This window comes from Taudactylus pleione, unplaced genomic scaffold (assembly GCF_031769625.1).
Source record: "Taudactylus pleione unplaced genomic scaffold, aTauple2 ptg001691l, whole genome shotgun sequence".
Lineage (NCBI taxonomy): Eukaryota > Metazoa > Chordata > Amphibia > Anura > Myobatrachidae > Taudactylus > Taudactylus pleione.
The window spans coordinates 1,334,733-1,349,004 of record NW_028286088.1 but is presented as its reverse complement, the minus strand read 5'-3'; the positions used below and the strand labels follow the sequence as shown (position 1 = coordinate 1,349,004).

General features: G+C 48.5%; 1 protein-coding gene across 1 annotated transcript in view; it reads right to left on the bottom strand.

Moving 5' to 3' along the window:
- The window catches only part of EML2 (EMAP like 2), a gene marked incomplete at its 3' end in the record, with an annotated part of 83,412 nt that overhangs the window by 41,782 nt on the left and 27,358 nt on the right, over positions 1-14,272 (bottom strand). The window contains exon 3 of the mRNA XM_088464576.1: positions 997-1,120. Within this exon, the coding sequence (XP_088320702.1) occupies positions 997-1,120 (124 nt within the window). The remainder of the gene's footprint in view (positions 1-996; positions 1,121-14,272) is intronic.

Below are 14,272 nucleotides of genomic sequence, written 5' to 3'. Positions count from 1 at the left end.
CTCTGTCTCGCCCCCCCTCTGTCTCTCTCTCTCTGTCTCGCCCCCTCTCTCTCTCTGTCTCTCTCTCTCTGTCTCGCCCCCTCTCTCTCTCTCTCTCTCTGTCTCGCCCCCTCTCTCTCTCTGTCTCGCCCCCTCTCTCTCTCTCTCTGTCTCGCCCCTTCTCTCTCTCTCTCTCTCTCTCTGTCTCGCCCCTTCTCTCTCTCTCTCTCTGTCTCGCCCCTTCTCTCTCTCTCTCTCTCTCGCCCCCTCTCTCTCTCTCTCTGTCTCTGTCTCGCCCCCTCTCTCTCTCTCTCTCTCTCTGTCTCGCCCCCTCTCTCTCTCTCTCTGTCTCGCCCCCTCTCTGTCTCGCCCCCTCTCTCTCTCTGTCTCGCCCCCTCTCTCTCTCTGTCTCGCCCCCTCTCTCTCTCTCTCTCTCTCTCTGTCTCGCCCCCTCTCTCTCTCTCGCCCCCTCTCTCTCTGTCTCGCCCCCTCTCTCTCTCTCGCCCCCTCTCTCTCTGTCTCGCCCCCTCTCTCTCTCTGTCTCGCCCCCTCTCTCTCTCTGTCTCGCCCCCTCTCTCTCTCTCTGTCTCGCCCCCTCTCTCTCTCTCTGTCTCGCCCCCTCTCTCTCTCTCTGTCTCGCCCCCTCTCTCTCTCTCTCTGTCTCGCCCCCTCTCTCTGTCTCGCCCCCTCTCTCTGTCTCGCCCCCTCTCTCTGTCTCGCCCCCTCTCTTTGTCTCGCCCCCACTCTCTGTCTCGCCCCCTCTCTCTCATGTCTCGCCCCCTCTCTCATGTCTCGCCCCCTCTCTCTCATGTCTCGCCCCCTCTCTCTCATGTCTCGCCCCCTCTCTCTCATGTCTCGCCCTCTCTCTCTGTCTCGCCCTCTCTCTCTGTCTCGCCCCCTCTCTCTCATGTCTCGCCCTCTCTCATCTATCTATCATCACTATAGTAAGTATTGCCCACATGTCGTAGTGTGCGGTAGTCGTGCGCAGAGCTTCCCCCGTGATTGGACAATCTGTACCTTTTAGAGAAGATGGCAGTCGTTCCTTTTTTAGGGGACGATGGTGAAGTAGACATGCCACTCCTTCTGCGTGAGGTGACGCCATTCTGTGAGGAACGAGGCGGGGGCTTGACGACATGGACCCCTGAAAATATATATTACATTGAAATATACACAAATACATTTCTCACCATGCAAATCCCTATGTCAGTCCCCCCACATCAGCCATTCCTGTATCCTGTTATTGTATGTACAGTAATATACCTGGGCCGCCTACGGGCCGTCTGCTCTCTGTACAGACCTGTGTCCTGTTATTGTATGTACAGTAATATACCTGGGCCGCCTATGGGCCGTCTGCTCTCTGTACAGACCTGTGTCCTGTTATTGTATGTACAGTAATATACCTGGGCCGCCTGCTCTCTGTACAGACCTGTGTCCTGTTATTGTATGTACAGTAATATACCTGGGCCGCCTATGGGCCGTCTGCTCTCTGTACAGACCTGTGTCCTGTTATTGTATGTGCAGTAATATACCTGGGCCGCCTGCTCTCTGTACAGACCTGTGTCCTGTTATTGTATGTACAGTAATATACCTGGGCCGCCTATGGGCTGTCTGCTCTCTGTACAGACCTGTGTCCTGTTATTGTATGTGCAGTAATATACCTGGGCCGCCTATGGGCTGTCTGCTCTCTGTACAGACCTGTATCCTGTTATTGTATATACAGTAATATACCTGGGCCGCCTATGGGCCGCCTGCTCTCTGTACAGACCTGTATCCTGTTATTGTATGTACAGTAATATACCTGGGCCGCCTATGGGCCGTCTGCTCTCTGTACAGACCTGTGTCCTGTTATTGTATGTACAGTAATATACCTGGGCCGCCTATGGGCCGTCTGCTCTCTGTACAGACCTGTGTCCTGTTATTGTATGTACAGTAATATACCTGGGCCGTCTGCTCTCTGTACAGACCTGTATCCTGTTATTGTATGTACAGTAATATACCTGGGCCGCCTATGGGCCGTCTGCTCTCTGTACAGACCTGTATCCTGTTATTGTATGTACAGTAATATACCTGGGCCGCCTATGGGCCGTCTGCTCTCTGTACAGACCTGTGTCCTGTTATTGTATGTACAGTAATATACCTGGGCCGCCTATGGGCCGTCTGCTCTCTGTACAGACCTGTATCCTGTTATTGTATGTACAGTAATATACCTGGGCCGCCTATGGGCCGTCTGCTCTCTGTACAGACCTGTGTCCTGTTATTGTATGTACAGTAATATACCTGGGCCGCCTATGGGCCGTGTGCTCTCTGTACAGACCTGTATCCTGTTATTGTATGTACAGTAATATACCTGGGCCGCCTATGGGCCGTCTGCTCTCTGTACAGACCTGTATCCTGTTATTGTATGTACAGTAATATACCTGGGTCGCCAATGGGCCGTCTGCTCTCTGTACAGACCTGTGTCCTGTTATTGTATGTACAGTAATATACCTGGGCCGTCTGCTCTCTGTACAGACCTGTGTCCTGTTATTGTATGTACAGTAATATACCTGGGCCGCCTATGGGCCGTGTGCTCTCTGTACAGATCTGTGTCCTGTTATTGTATGTACAGTAATATACCTGGGTCGCCAATGGGCTGTCTGCTCTCTGTACAGACCTGTGTCCTGTTATTGTATGTACAGTAATATACCTGGGCCGCCTATGGGCCGTCTGCTCTCTGTACAGACCTGTGTCCTGTTATTGTATGTACAGTAATATACCTGGGTCGCCTATGGGCCGCCTGCTCTCTGTACAGACCTGTGTCCTGTTATTGTATGTACAGTAGGGGTGTGCACCGGCCACTTTTCGTGTTTTGTGTTTTGGTTTTGGATCTGGATCTTTCTTCGTGTTTTGGATCTGGATTGGTTTTGCCAAAACCACCCTTCCGTGTTTTGGGTTCTGGGTTTTGTGTTTTGGATCTGTATTTTTTTTTTAAAAAGCATAAAAACAGCTAAAATCACAGAATTTGTAGGTTTTTCTGCTCCTATGCTATTATTAACCTCAATAACCTTAATTTCCACTCATTTCCAGTCTATTCTGAACACCTCACACCTCACAATAGTGTTTTCATGTCCAAAAGGTTGCACCGAGGTAGCTGGATGACTATGCTAAGCGACACGAGTGGGCGGCACAAACACGTGACCCATCTAGGAGTGACACTGCAGTGGCAGACAGGATGGCAGTTAGAAAAACTAGGCCCCAAACTGTACATAATGCAAAGAAAAAAAAGAGGTGCAAGATGGAATTGTCCTTGGGCCCTCCCACCCACCCTTATGTTGTATAAACAGGACATGCACACTTTAACAAATCAATAATTTCAGCGCCAGGGTCTGCCACACAACTGTGGCTGAAATGATTGGTTCGTTTGGGCCCCCACAAAACAAGCTGGCAATTAATGTGTCCCTGCACAAACTGGCTCTACGGAGGCAAGATGTCATCCTCATCCTCCTCATCCACCGATTCCTCACCCTCTTCAGTGTGTACATCCTCATCCTCACAGAGTATTAATTCGTCCCTGCTGGAACCACAGGTCCCTCTGTACGTTCTGGAGGCTGGTCTCCCTGGAAGAGTTGATAATTCATTTTATGAACATCATCTTCTCCACATTTTGTGGAAGCAACCTCCTACGCCTTTCGCTGACAAGGTTCCCGGCTGCACTAAACACTCTTTCGGAGTACACACTGGAGGGGGGGCAACTCAGGTAAAATAGAGCCAGTTTGTACAGGGACCTCCAAATTGCTTCTTTTTCCTGCCAGTACAGGTACGGACTGTCTGACATGCCTACTTGGATGCTGTCACCGATGTAATCCTTTAACAGACAGACGCACGCTTGTCGCTGCTGCTTTGAGGATTCAAGTGCGGCTACAGCCCACACAATTCACAAAGACAGAAAAAAATAAAGAATATTTTTATTGTTTGTGGAGCACACTTTGAGGGTTACACCACCCTTTAACAGACAGACGCACGCTTGTCGCTGCTGCTTTAAGGATGCAGGTGCGGCTACAGCCCACACAATTCACAAAGACAGAAAAAAGAAGAAGAATATTTTAATTGTTTGTGTAGAACACTTTGAGGTGTCACCACCCTTTAACAGACAGACGCACGCTTGTCGCTGCTGCTTTAAGGATGCAGGTGCGGCTACAGCCCACACATTTCACAAAGACAGAAAAAAAAAGAACAATATTTTAATTGTTTGTGTAGAACACTTTGAGGTGTCACCACCCTTTAACAGACAGACGCACGCTTGTCGCTGCTGCTTTAAGGATGCAGGTGCGGCTACAGCCCACACAATTCACATAGACAGAAAAAAAAAGAACAATATTTTAATTGTTTCTGTAGCACACTTTGAGGGTGTCACCACCCTTTAACAGACAGACGCACGCTTGTCGCTGCTGCTTTGAGGATGCAAGTGTGGCTACATCGCACACAAGTCACAAACACATTAAAAAAATAGTTTTTTATTTTTTGGAACACTTTGAGAGTTACACCACCCTTTAACAGACAGACGCACGCTTGTCGCTGCTGCTTTAAGGATGCAGGTGCGGCTACAGCCCACACATTTCACAAAGACCGAAAAAAAAAGAACAATATTTTAATTGTTTGTGTAGAACACTTTGAGGGTGTCACCACCCTTTAACAGACAGACGCACGCTTGTCGCTGCTGCTTTAAGGATGCAGGTGCGGCTACAGCCCCCACAATTCACATAGACAGAAAAAAGAAGAAGAATATTTTTATTGTTTGTGTAGCACACTTTGAGGGTGTCACCACCCTTTAACAGACAGACGCACGCTTGTCGCTGCTGCTTTAAGGATGCAGGTGCGGCTACATCGCACACAAGTCACAAACACATTAAAAAAATAGTTTTTTATTTTTTGGAGCACTTTGAGAGTTACACCACCCTTTAACAGACAGACGCACGCTTGTCGCTGCTGCTTTAAGGATGCAGGTGCGGCTACAGCCCACACAATTCACAAAGACAGAAAAAAGAACAATATTTTAATTGTTTGTGTAGCACACTTTGAGGGTGTCACCACCCTTTAACAGACAGACGCACGCTTGTCGCTGCTGCTTTGAGGATGCAGGTGGAATCTAGACGGGATTTGGAACCGAGGACACACTACCTCCATCAATTGTCTAAATCCCACTGCACTAATGTCGGATACCGGACGCACGTCTAACACCAACATAGCAGTCAAGGCCTCAGTTATACGTTTTGCTTCAGGATGACTGCTGTCGTACTTCATCCTCATCGCTAGGGACTGTTGGAGGGTCAATTGTTTAGTAAAAGTAGTGATGTTCCTACTTCCTCTCTGGGATGATGAACAACTCCCAGCAGCAGCAACAGCACTAGGAGGAAGAGGTTCTTGATCTTTCCCTATTTTATTTTTATCGGAGAAAGTTTGGTCCTCCATTTATGTTATATTGATATATATACGTGCGGCTAAAGCGCACACAAACACAGAAAATATTATTTTATTTTTGCTGGAGAGTAGTGCACTTTGTGGGTTACACCACCCTTTAAGAAATGAGCCAGCCGGCTCTTTACTTATGGGACACAGGCGCACGCTTGGCGCTGCTCCTTTGTTGATGCACGTGCAGCCACAGTGCACACAATTCACAAACACAGAAAATAATTTTTTTTTAGGTTTGGACTGGAGTGTACTTTCGGGGGTTACAGCACCCTTAACGGTCAAGCCAGCCGGCCCTTTACTTATGACACAGGCGCACGCTTGGCACTACTTTGTTGATGCACGTGCGGCTACTGCGCACACAATTCACAAACACAGAAAATAATTTTTTTTTTGGTTTGGACTGGAGTGTACTTTCGGGGGTTACAGCACCCTTAACGGTCAAGCCAGCCGGCCCTTTACTTATGACACAGGCGCACGCTTGGCACTACTTTGTTGATGCACGTGCGGCTACTGCGCACACAATTCACAAACACAGAAAATAATTTTTTTTTGGTTTGGACTGGAGTGTACTTTCGGGGGTTACAGCACCCTTTAACGGTCAAGCCAGCTGGCCCTTTACTTATGACACAGGCGCACGCTTGGCACTACTTTGTTGATGCACGTGCGGCTACTGCGCACACAATTCACAAACACAGAAAATAATTTTTTTTTAGGTTTGGACTGGAGTGTACTTTCGGGGGTTACAGCACCCTTAACGGTCAAGCCAGCCGGCCCTTTACTTATGACACAGGCGCACGCTTGGCACTACTTTGTTGATGCACGTGCGGCTACTGCGCACACAATTCACAAACACAGAAAATAATTTTTTTTTTGGTTTGGACTGGAGTGTACTTTCGGGGGTTACAGCACCCTTAACGGTCAAGCCAGCCGGCCCTTTACTTATGACACAGGCGCACGCTTGGCACTACTTTGTTGATGCACGTGCGGCTACTGCGCACACAATTCACAAACACAGAAAATAATTTTTTTTTTGGTTTGGACTGGAGTGTACTTTCGGGGGTTACAGCACCCTTAACGGTCAAGCCAGCCGGCCCTTTACTTATGACACAGGCGCACGTTTGGCACTACTTTGTTGATGCACGTGCGGCTACTGCGCACACAATTCACAAACACAGAAAATTATTTTTTTTTTGGTTTGGACTGGAGTGTACTTTGGGGGTTACAGCACCCTTTAACGGTCAAGCCAGCCGGCCCTTTACTTATGACACAGGCGCACGCTTGGCACTACTTTGTTGATGCACGTGCGGCTACTGCGCACACAATTCACAAACACAGAAAATAATTTTTTTTTTGGTTTGGACTGGAGTGTACTTTCGGGGGTTACAGCACCCTTAACGGTCAAGCCAGCCGGCCCTTTACTTATGACACAGGCGCACGCTTGGCACTACTTTGTTGATGCACGTGCGGCTACTGCGCACACAATTCACAAACACAGAAAATAATTTTTTTTTTGGTTTGGACTGGAGTGTACTTTCGGGGGTTACAGCACCCTTAACGGTCAAGCCAGCCGGCCCTTTACTTATGACACAGGCGCACGCTTGGCACTACTTTGTTGATGCACGTGCGGCTACTGCGCACACAATTCACAAACACAGAAAATAATTTTTTTTTTGGTTTGGACTGGAGTGTACTTTTGGGGGTTACAGCACCCTTAACGGTCAAGCCAGCCGGCCCTTTACTTATGACACAGGCGCACGCTTGGCACTACTTTGTTGATGCACGTGCGGCTACTGCGCACACAATTCACAAACACAGAAAATATATTCTTTTTTTAGCACTTGGGGGGAGCACCCCTGATGGACAGAGCACCCCCTGGACAGCACTACAGCACTCCTTTAGGACTGGGACACTGCACAGGAGTTTGGAGTGGACACAGCCCCTATGGAGAACTGACTGCACAACACAGTCCAGCCAGCCCCTATGGACTTTGAAGTAGTGGACACAGCCCCTATTAACAACAGCAGCACAGCACAACACAGCCAGCCCCTATGGACTTTGAAGTAGTGGACAACAGCAGCACTACACTACACTACACTACACTACACAGCCCTAACTCCCACCCTCCCTCTTCACTGTCCACAGCCGAGTGAGAAAATGGCGCCGACGCGGGTACCTTATATAGGATCCAAAACCCGCGAGACTCGGAAGGCGGGATGATGACGTTTTGCCTCGATTTCAGATCCGAGTCAGGCGGGAAAAGTCGAGCCTGACTCGGATCGGACTCGGATCGGGGGGGCTCGGGGGGGTTCGGATTTCAGAAATCCGAACCCGCTCACCCCTAATGTACAGTAATATACCTGGGTCGCCTATGGGCCGCCTGCTCTCTGTACAGACCTGTGTCCTGTTATTGTATGTACAGTAATATACCTGGGCCGCCTATGGGCTGTCTGATCTCTGTACTAAACTTCCCATCGTCTGAGGATTGACCTGCGTGTGAATCAGTGACAATAACATACTTAATTGAAATAAAGACACGGAGACTTGTATTTGGCAGAATTTGTTAGCTATTTATTTAAAAACATATAATGAATTAGTTACTATATTAATTAAATTAATTTAAATATGGTGGCAAAGAAAGAACGGCTAACAACAGCCCAAGCCTAACACTATAAACACTCCAACCACAACACAATACGCTCAAGCCTTCTATCTTGACTACCCACCCGGTAAGGTGATGATGCTGCCCCCGGCAGGGTGGTCCAGCAGACTTTATGAGTCAACGAAGGTGAGCAAAACAATGAGTAAACAAATATTCACAGTGCTAATAGGTAACCTGCCGTTCTTTCCCGCCTAAAATAGCCAACGAAACAATCACCAAACCCAAATCAAAAAGAGCCCATAAAAATAAACTTTAGGGAGGGAGGGTGGGAAGACAGGAACAAAAGAGGCTGACTCCGCCTCCAACAATCTCTAATATCCCTGCTATAACCTACAACCCTAAAAACCCATTGGCCCTAATTATCACATGATTCCTCACACTGGTCTGCCCCCAGCCTAGGAAGTTTAACCCTCTCCACTCCTATACAGTCATTTCGTTTATCAGACCTGTGTCCTGTTATTGTATGTACAGTAATATACCTGGGCCGCCTATGGGCCGTCTGCTCTCTGTACAGATCTGTGTCCTGTTATTGTATGTACAGTAATATACCTGGGCCGCCTATGGGCTGTCTGCTCTCTGTACAGACCTGTGTCCTGTTATTGTATGTACAGTAATATACCTGGGCCGCCTATGGGCTGTCTGCTCTCTGTACAGACCTGTATCCTGCTATTGTATGTACAGTAATATACCTGGGCCGCCTATGGGCCGTCTGCTCTCTGTACAGACCTGTGTCCTGTTATTGTATGTACAGTAATATACCTGGGCCGCCTATGGGCTGTCTGCTCTCTGTACAGACCTGTATCCTGTTATTGTATGTACAGTAATATACCTGGGCCGCCTATGGGCCGTCTGCTCTCTGTACAGATCTGTGTCCTGTTATTGTATGTACAGTAATATACCTGGGCCGCCTATGGGCTGTCTGCTCTCTGTACAGACCTGTGTCCTGTTATTGTATGTACAGTAATATACCTGGGCCGCCTATGGGCTGTCTGCTCTCTGTACAGACCTGTATCCTGCTATTGTATGTACAGTAATATACCTGGGCCGCCTATGGGCCGTCTGCTCTCTGTACAGACCTGTGTCCTGTTATTGTATGTACAGTAATATACCTGGGCCGCCTATGGGCTGTCTGCTCTCTGTACAGATCTGTATCCTGTTATTGTATGTACAGTAATATACCTGGGCCGCCTATGGGCCGCCTGCTCTCTGTACAGACCTGTGTCCTGTTGTTGTATGTACAGTAATATACCTGGGCCGCCTATGGGCCGCCTGCTCTCTGTACAGACCTGTTATTGTATGTACAGTAATATACCTGGGCCGCCTATGGGCCGTCAACTCTCTGTACAGACCTGTGCCCTGTTATTGTATGTACAGTAATATACCTGGGCCGCCTATGGGCCGTCTGCTCTCTGTACAGACCTGTGTCCTGTTATTGTATGTACAGTAATATACCTGGGCCGCCTATGGGCCGTGTGCTCTCTGTACAGACCTGTGTCCTGTTATTGTATGTACAGTAATATACATGGGCCGTCTGCTCTCTGTACAGACCTGTGTCCTGTTATTGTATGTACAGTAATATACCTGGGCCGCCTATGGGCCGTCTGCTCTCTGTACAGACCTGTGTCCTGTTATTGTATGTACAGTAATATACCTGGGCCGTCTGCTCTCTGTACAGACCTGTATCCTGTTATTGTATGTACAGTAATATACCTGGGCCGCCTATGGGCTGTCTGCTCTCTGTACAGACCTGTGTCCTGTTATTGTATGTGCAGTAATATACCTGGGCCGCCTATGGGCTGTCTGCTCTCTGTACAGACCTGTATCCTGTTATTGTATATACAGTAATATACCTGGGCCGCCTATGGGCCGCCTGCTCTCTGTACAGACCTGTATCCTGTTATTGCATGTACAGTAATATACCTGGGCCGCCTATGGGCCGTCTGCTCTCTGTACAGACCTGTGTCCTGTTATTGTATGTACAGTAATATACCTGGGCCGCCTATGGGCCGTCTGCTCTCTGTACAGACCTGTGTCCTGTTATTGTATGTACAGTAATATACCTGGGCCGTCTGCTCTCTGTACAGACCTGTATCCTGTTATTGTATGTACAGTAATATACCTGGGCCGCCTATGGGCCGTCTGCTCTCTGTACAGACCTGTATCCTGTTATTGTATGTACAGTAATATACCTGGGCCGCCTATGGGCCGTCTGCTCTCTGTACAGACCTGTGTCGTGTTATTGTATGTACAGTAATATACCTGGGCCGCCTATGGGCTGTCTGCTCTCTGTACAGACCTGTGTCCTGTTATTGTATGTACAGTAATATACCTGGGCCGCCTATGGGCCGTCTGCTCTCTGTAAAGACCTGTGTCCTGTTATTGTATGTACAGTAATATACCTGGGCCGCCTGCTCTCTGTACAGACCTGTGTCCTGTTATTGTATGTACAGTAATATACCTGGACCGCCTATGGGCTGTCTGCTCTCTGTACAGACCTGTGTCCTGTTATTGTATGTACAGTAATATACCTGGGCCGCCTATGGGCCGTCTGCTCTCTGTACAGACCTGTGTCCTGTTATTGTATGTACAGTAATATACCTGGGCCGCCTATGGGCCGTCTGCTCTCTGTACAGACCTGTGTCCTGTTATTGTATGTACAGTAATATACCTGGGCCGCCTATGGGCCGTCTGCTCTCTGTACAGACCTGTATCCTGTTATTGTATGTACAGTAATATACCTGGGCCGCCTATGGGCCGTCTGCTCTCTGTACAGACCTGTATCCTGTTATTGTATGTACAGTAATATACCTGGGCCGCCTATGGGCTGTCTGCTCTCTGTACAGACGTGTATCCTGTTATTGTATGTACAGTAATATACCTGGGCCGTCTATGGGCCGTCTGCTCTCTGTACAGACGTGTATCCTGTTATTGTATGTACAGTAATATACCTGGGCCGCCTATGGGCTGTCTGCTCTCTGTACAGACCTGTGTCCTGTTATTGTATGTACAGTAATATACCTGGGCCGCCTATGGGCCGTCTGCTCTCTGTACAGACCTGTATCCTGTTATTGTATGTACAGTAATATACCTGGGCCGCCTATGGGTCGTCTGCTCTCTGTACAGACCTGTATCCTGTTATTGTATGTACAGTAATATACCTGGGCCGCCTATGGGCCGTCTGCTCTCTGTACAGACCTGTGTCCTGTTATTGTATGTACAGTAATATACCTGGGCCGCCTATGAGCCGTCTGCTCTCTGTACAGACCTGTATCCTGTTATTGTATGTACAGTAATGTACCTGGGCCGCCTATGGGCCGTCTGCTCTCTGTACAGACCTGTGTCCTGTTATTGTATGTACAGTAATATACCTGGGCCGTCTATGAGCTGTCTGCTCTCTGTACAGACCTGTGTCCTGTTATTGCATGTACAGTAATATACCTGGGCCGCCTATGGGCCGTCTGCTCTCTGTACAGATCTGTGTCCTGTTATTGTATGTACAGTAATATACCTGGGCCGCCTATGAGCCGTCTGCTCTCTGTACAGACCTGTATCCTGTTATTGTATGTACAGTAATATACCTGGGCCGCCTATGGGCCGTCTGCTCTCTGTACAGACCTGTGTCCTGTTATTGTATGTACAGTAATATACCTGGGCCGCCTATGGGCTGTCTGCTCTCTGTACAGACCTGTGTCCTGTTATTGTATGTACAGTAATATACCTGGGCCGTCTATGGGCTGTCTGCTCTCTGTACAGACCTGTGTCCTGTTATTGTATGTACAGTAATATACCTGGGCCGCCTGCTCTCTGTACAGATCTGTATCCTGTTATTGTATGTACAGTAATATACCTGGACCACCTATGGGCCATCTGCTCTCTGTACAGACCTGTGTCCTGTTATTGTATGTACAGTAATATACCTGGGCCGCCTATGGGCCGTCTGCTCTCTGTACAGACCTGTGTCCTGTTATTGTATGTTCAGTAATATACCTGGGCCGCCTATGGGCCGTCTGCTCTCTGTACAGACCTATGTCCTGTTATTGTATGTACAGTATTATACCTTGGCCGCCTATGGGCCGTCTGCTCTCTGTACAGACCTGTGTCCTGTTATTGTATGTACAGTATTATACCTGGGCCGCCTATGGGCCGTCTGCTCTCTGTACAGACCTGTATCTTGTTATTGTATGTACAGTAATATACCTGGGCCGCCTATGGGCCGTCTGCTCTCTGTACAGACCTGTGTCCTGTTATTGTATGTACAGTAATATACCTGGGCCGCCTATGGGCCGTCTGCTCTCTGTACAGACCTGTGTCCTGTTATTGTATGTACAGTAATATACCTGGGCCGCCTATGGGCCGTCTGCTCTCTGTACAGACCTGTATCCTGTTATTGTATGTACAGTAATATACCTGGGCCGCCTATGGGCCGTCTGCTCTCTGTACAGACCTGTATCCTGTTATTGTATGTACAGTAATATACCTGGGCCGCCTATGGGCTGTCTGCTCTCTGTACAGACCTGTATCCTGTTATTGTATGTACAGTAATATACCTGGGCCGCCTATGGGCCGTCTGCTCTCTGTACAGACCTGTGTCCTGTTATTGTATGTACAGTATTATACCTGGGCCGCCTATGGGCCGTCTGCTCTCTGTACAGACCTGTGTCCTGTTATTGTATGTACAGTAATATACCTGGGCCGCCTTTGGGCCGTCTGCTCTCTGTACAGACCTGTGTCCTGTTATTGTATGTACAGTAATATACTTGGGCCGCTTATGGGCCGTCTGCTCTCTGTACAGACCTGTGTCCTGTTATTGTATGCGCAGTAATATACCTGGGCCGCCTATGGGCCGTCTGCTCTCTGTACAGACCTGTATCCTGTTATTGTATGTACAGTAATATACCTGGGCCGCCTATGGGCCGTCTGCTCTCTGTACAGACCTGTGTCCGGTTATTGTATGTGCAGTAATATACCTGGGCCGTCTGCTCTCTGTACAGACCTGTGTCCTGTTATTGCATGTACAGTAATATACCTGGGCCGCCTATGGGCCGTCTGCTCTCTGTACAGACCTGTTTCCTGTTATTGTATGTACAGTAATATACCTGGGCCGCCTATTGGCCGTCTGCTCTCTGTACAGACCTGTGTCCTGTTATTGTATGTACAGTAATATACCTGGGCCGCCTATGGGCCGTCTGCTCTCTGTACAGACCTGTGTCCTGTTATTGTATGTACAGTAATATACCTGGGCCGCCTATGGGCCGTCTGCTCTCTGTACAGACCTGTGTCCTGTTATTGTATGTACAGTAATATACCTGGGCCGCCTATGGGCCGTCTGCTCTCTGTACAGACCTGTATCCTGTTATTGTATGTACAGTAATATACCTGGGCCGCCTATGGGCCGTCTGCTCTCTGTACAGACCTGTATCCTGTTATTGTATGTACAGTAATATACCTGGGCTGTCTGCTCTCTGTACAGACCTGTAGCCTGTTATTGTATGTACAGTAATATACCTGGGCCGCCTATGGGCCGTCTGCTCTCTGTACAGACCTGTGTCCAGTTATTGTATGTACAGTAATATACCTGGGCTGCCTATGGGCCGTGTGCTCTCTGTACAGACCTGTGTCCTGTTATTGTATGTACAGTAATATACCTGGGCCGCCTATGGGCCGTCTGCTCTCTGTACAGACCTGTATCCTGTTATTGTATGTACAGTAATATACCTGGGCCGCCTATGGGCCGTCTGCTCTCTGTACAGACCTGTGTCCAGTTATTGTATGTACAGTAATATACCTGGGCCGTCTGCTCTCTGTACAGACCTGTGTCCTGTTATTGTATGTACAGTAATATACCTGGGCCGCCTATGGGCCGTCTGCTCTCTGTACAGACCTGTGTCCTGTTATTGTATGTACAGTAATATACCTGGGCCGCCTATGGGCCGTCTGCTCTCTGTACAGACCTGTATCCTGTTATTGTATGTACAGTAATATACCTGGGCCGCCTATGGGCCGTCTGCTCTCTGTACAGACCTGTGTCCAGTTATTGTATGTACAGTAATATACCTGGGCCGCCTATGGGCTGTCTGCTCTCTGTACAGACCTGTGTCCTGTTATTGTATGTACAGTAATATACCTGGGTCGCCTATGGGCCGTCTGCTCTCTGTACAGACCTGTGTCCTGTTATTGTATGTACAG